Source organism: Nematolebias whitei, chromosome 6, assembly GCF_014905685.2.
Source record: "Nematolebias whitei isolate Nwh7 chromosome 6, NemWhi1, whole genome shotgun sequence".
Lineage (NCBI taxonomy): Eukaryota > Metazoa > Chordata > Actinopteri > Cyprinodontiformes > Rivulidae > Nematolebias > Nematolebias whitei.
The window spans coordinates 10,059,610-10,064,124 of record NC_056503.1 but is presented as its reverse complement, the minus strand read 5'-3'; the positions used below and the strand labels follow the sequence as shown (position 1 = coordinate 10,064,124).

General features: G+C 37.0%; 1 protein-coding gene across 1 annotated transcript in view; it reads right to left on the bottom strand.

Annotated features, from left to right (window-relative positions):
- The window catches only part of gria4a (glutamate receptor, ionotropic, AMPA 4a), a 192,036-nt gene that overhangs the window by 96,294 nt on the left and 91,227 nt on the right, over window positions 1-4,515 (bottom strand). The window contains exons 5-6 of the mRNA XM_037677371.1: window positions 3,175-3,243; window positions 2,929-2,938 (exon numbers count right to left, since the gene is read on the bottom strand). Coding sequence (XP_037533299.1) covers window positions 2,929-2,938; window positions 3,175-3,243 — 79 coding nt within the window. The remainder of the gene's footprint in view (window positions 1-2,928; window positions 2,939-3,174; window positions 3,244-4,515) is intronic.

Genomic DNA, 4,515 nt, shown 5'->3' with positions numbered 1-4,515 from the left:
ACAGTAATTTACTTAATCACATGCAATCAACGATACACAACTCTACAAGGTTAAGTCAGGTCCTCTGGACAGGTGCTTCTTTGTTTAAATGTTTTGTCTTTTATCCAAAAGACTTCTAGTCTTTAGGATAAAAGAAGAAACGTTTCAAGAATCCATCCAGAGGACCTGACTTAACCATGTAGATTTATCTACCTGGATTATTGAGCATGCACAACATTACACAACATTTTGAGTTTACTTATGGTTTTGTTACATGAGCTTATTCCTCCATTATATTTGTATGTGTGTAAACATTTCTTGTGAACAGGTGAGTGCGATCTGTGTGGAGAGTTTCAATGACGCAGCATATCGACGACTCTTAGAAGACTTGGATCGACGACAGGAGCGAAAATATGTCATCGATTTGGAGCCTGAGAGACTACAGACCATCCTAGAACAGGTATTATTTAGTATAAAAGTTATTTCAACATTGAAATCTACATTTTTATATTAATCTTAAAACTGGAAAACAAGCTTGTACAATTGCTCGGGAGCCAGCTAAATTAGGAGTCATGTGAACTTAAGTACTTTAATGTAAGGACTGGACATGGAGATGTTTCTGTTCCAAATACACTCATTGGCAAAAAGTTACATCTAAAAGGAATGGTCCAATATGGACATAATTTGGAAAAAATGCAGACCAGCAGTGGGAATGGGAATTATTTGGCTTGCAAGGAACTAGCCCAAACAGAAAGAGCACCAGAGGACAAAAGTGGAGGCATTCTGATTGGAGCAATATTATTATCAAGTAGTTGCCAGAGTGTCCCACAGTAGGTTTTTTTTTTTTTTTTTATGTAGTACCATTAAAACAACTGCTGCTGACCAAAGTGCTGCACAAAAATCAATACCTAGTACAAAAAATTATACCAAATACAAGAGGCCATAAAAAATATTTCTTTCAGCTGTTACCTCTTCAGTGTCACCATAACAAGTCATCCTCCTCAATCTCTGTCCTCTGCATCCTCTGTCCTCACTCCAACTACCTCCATGTCCTCTCTAACTCCATATGCCTCCTCTTTGTCTTTTTCCTGGTAGCTGCATTTCTAACATCCTTCTACCAATATATCCACTGCCCCTCCTCTGGACATGTCCAAACCATCTCAGTATGGTCTCTCTAACTTTATCTCCCAGTTGGTCAACCTGTGCGGTACCTCTGATGATCTCATTCCTAATCTTATCCATCCATGTCACTCCTAAGGAGAACCATAATGAATGCAGAGAACTACCTCAGTTACGTCCTACATGTCTTACCCCTCCTGAGACAAGACCCTGATTCAATGTTTAAAGACTATGATGCCCACATATGACGTCTACTGTCTGCATCACTTTGAGGTACAAACAGGGCTAGCCAGATCCGCTGAACTTTCACCAATCAATCATCTAGTGGATGAGCTGTGTTGTCAGTTCCAACCACCTGCCATTCTTACATATCTCTGAGACCAGTTAACAGCTGTGGGTCAACGTGCCACAGGAGAGGTTAGAACGTTTCATGAATCGGTTAGCCTCCGAATCACCACTTGTGTCCAGACCTTTTAACATGCATAGTTTCACTTCCTTTCCACCACTCTCCCTGTGTAATTAATGTTTTGTATCAGTGAATGTACATATTGCAGAGAGCTCTAATTGGAGAAATAAAAATTGAAACTAAGTAATTATGCACAAAAAAATGTGGTTTCTATCAATTTCAGTGTTTAACAAAATTGGTTTCCCTCCCAAGATTTAACGATACTGTTCTGTAATTGCTAGAGCACTGACACTAATTTAAAGCTTGAACAATCATGCAGGATTTTTTTTACAGGGCATTGCATTAACAGATGCTATCCAGTGTTTTATAGAACTGTTTTAAAGGCTATGCAGAGATTTTATCAATGACCACCTTTGTATAATGGGCCTAAACCATAGAAGATGTGATAAGTAACACAAATTACACTATTTAACAAATAAGGATGAAAAAGTAGAGTTGCACATTATTGCAGTATTACATAAGTGTTTTTTCTCTTTCTCAAACTGCTGGTGTCTTTCTGCCGGCTGTCTGCTCCACTCAGCTAGTAAAAGCAGCACTCCAGATGCTTTCTGACATCTGGAAAGGAAACAAGATTTGTGTTTTCCTTGGAGTTCATGAAGTTGAATGGAAAATGTGACTTCCCAAACAACAACACAACACTAGTGTTTGTTTGAGTGATGACATCATATAGGCACAATAATAATTTAGAGCACCCACATGCATACACAACATAAAAGAATGCACTCTGACGCCTTGTGCTCGTCTAAGTCACTTAGATTACCCGTCTTGTTTGATGGCTGAGGCTTGAGAAGTTGCATAGATGTGTGTCTGTGCGTCATCACATCTGATCCTGTGTATGCACGTTTGACAAACCCAGTGACACATGAAATCAAAACACACACACACACACACACACACACACACAGATCCTCGAAATACACACAATAACACACATTTTTGTATTTATTACACCATAAATTCAAAAATGATTGATTTCCATTTCAGTATCTCTTTTTCATCCTCTTGATTTCATTTGTTATGAAAATATTCCTTGAAGGATGCGTGTTGTGACAGAATTTAAGCTACTACCATGCTGCAAATGTGTCATAATGACTGATTTAAAATATTTTTTGTGTCGGCTCCAAAACTTAATCAGTTGTAAATTTACATCCAGATGTTCAGTAGAACTTGTCCACTGGCTCATGATGTATTTTGCAAACAGACAGATAGAGTTGAGTCCAAAGGTTGGTGTCAAAGTTTCATATTAAGATCTCATGTGATCTGTTAGCATTCGAGATGTGTTGAAAGTTACTCTCAGCTTCTAACAAGTTGAGTCAGCTCCTCTGGATGGGTTCTTCTTTTTGTTGAAACTAGAGTGTGACTGCAGTTTTTCCACTGAAGAAGTCTTTTGGATGAAAGAAGAATTCGTCCAGAGGAGCTGACTCAACTTTGTTAAATTTGTCTACCTGGATTGTTGAGCATTCATCAGGATACGCGCAGCTTCTTCCACGTCAATATTTAACTCAGTATCTATGAAACTGACAGGGTTATAGCCTTTTTGTGTTTTCTAAGGTTGATTTACTGTGACTACCATCTTTAATCCAGTTAAATACAAAACTTATTGTATTTACATGTACGTCTAATGCAACTTTTATTAAAACTATCCATTGGTACATGATATATTTTGGAAACAGACCATCAAACAAGCAAATCTACAAATACACAAAAATCTACACAAACATTAACATTATTCCCTGCATTTGCTGCAGCAGATGATAAATATGCATTAATGTTAGATGCTTTAAAAGTGTACACATTTTATAAAAAGTTTTGTATGCTCAAATTTATGACTAACTAATGAGATTAACAAATGGGTAACACATATTATGTTTAAGATGCTAAATCAAAAATATGACAGGTATTGTTGTGTTTTTAATTTTTTTATTTTTTACTAAAGTGGTGAAGAGCAAAAACAGACAGATCTCAGTCTGTCAATAAATATCTGAGGTAAATACAATGTGTACTTCCTTTGACATTTGATGTTTTAATTGATGGCATTTTGTCGTTGGTTTGAATGGTGCGGAACGAAACAGTATGACAGGATCTGCTTTGATTCTGTTTCCCTGCAGACAGTAGGCCAATAGGCGGGGTGGGGGGTGGGGGGGGTTGCATGCACGCACACACAGTTTAATTTCTTCACATTAATTTAGCAGACGGTTTTATCCTAAGTGAATTACAAGGGAAGAGGAGTAGCCTAAAGGCGATTAAAGAACATGTTAGCTCTAAATGAGTTTGTGACAAGCTTTTACAACATGATGGATTCAAACAACTTCTGAAGCAATCATAATAACAGAGAGCTACACTGCTCAGGTTTGGTCAGTGGAGAAAACAAATAGTTGAATCATGAGTCCATACTTGAGGTTGATAAACTTTCTTCTGTGTTTGTTAGTTATACATGCATTGTGTGAACAGTGCACACTAATGTCATATCTGTATGTTGTACATTGTGTGATGGACTCTATGAATGACTGTTTATGAATGAATTCATAAAATAAGAATCTAAGCTTCTGCTATGCTGAGTGGTGGAAAGGAAGTGAAACTATGCTCTTCTTGAAGGAGGGTCTAACATTACCTGTCCACTTTGCAGTGATTAAATGGACCAACTCCCCTCTCACCATTAGTTACTTTCAAACTAACAAACAAATCAAAAAACTGTAATGAGAATGTAATTTGTAACGCAACGCAGTATAAAAATGTAGTGTGGTAAAAAGTACAGATACTTAATGTAAATAGTAGTGGAGTAAAAGTAGAAAGTACCCACAGTTAACTCTACTTAAGTAAGTACAGATACAAGAAAAATGTACTTAAGTACAGTAACGAAATACTTGTACTTAGTTACATCCCACCACTGTATATATGTATATACATATATGTATATACAGTGGTGGGATGTAACTAAGTACAAGTATTTT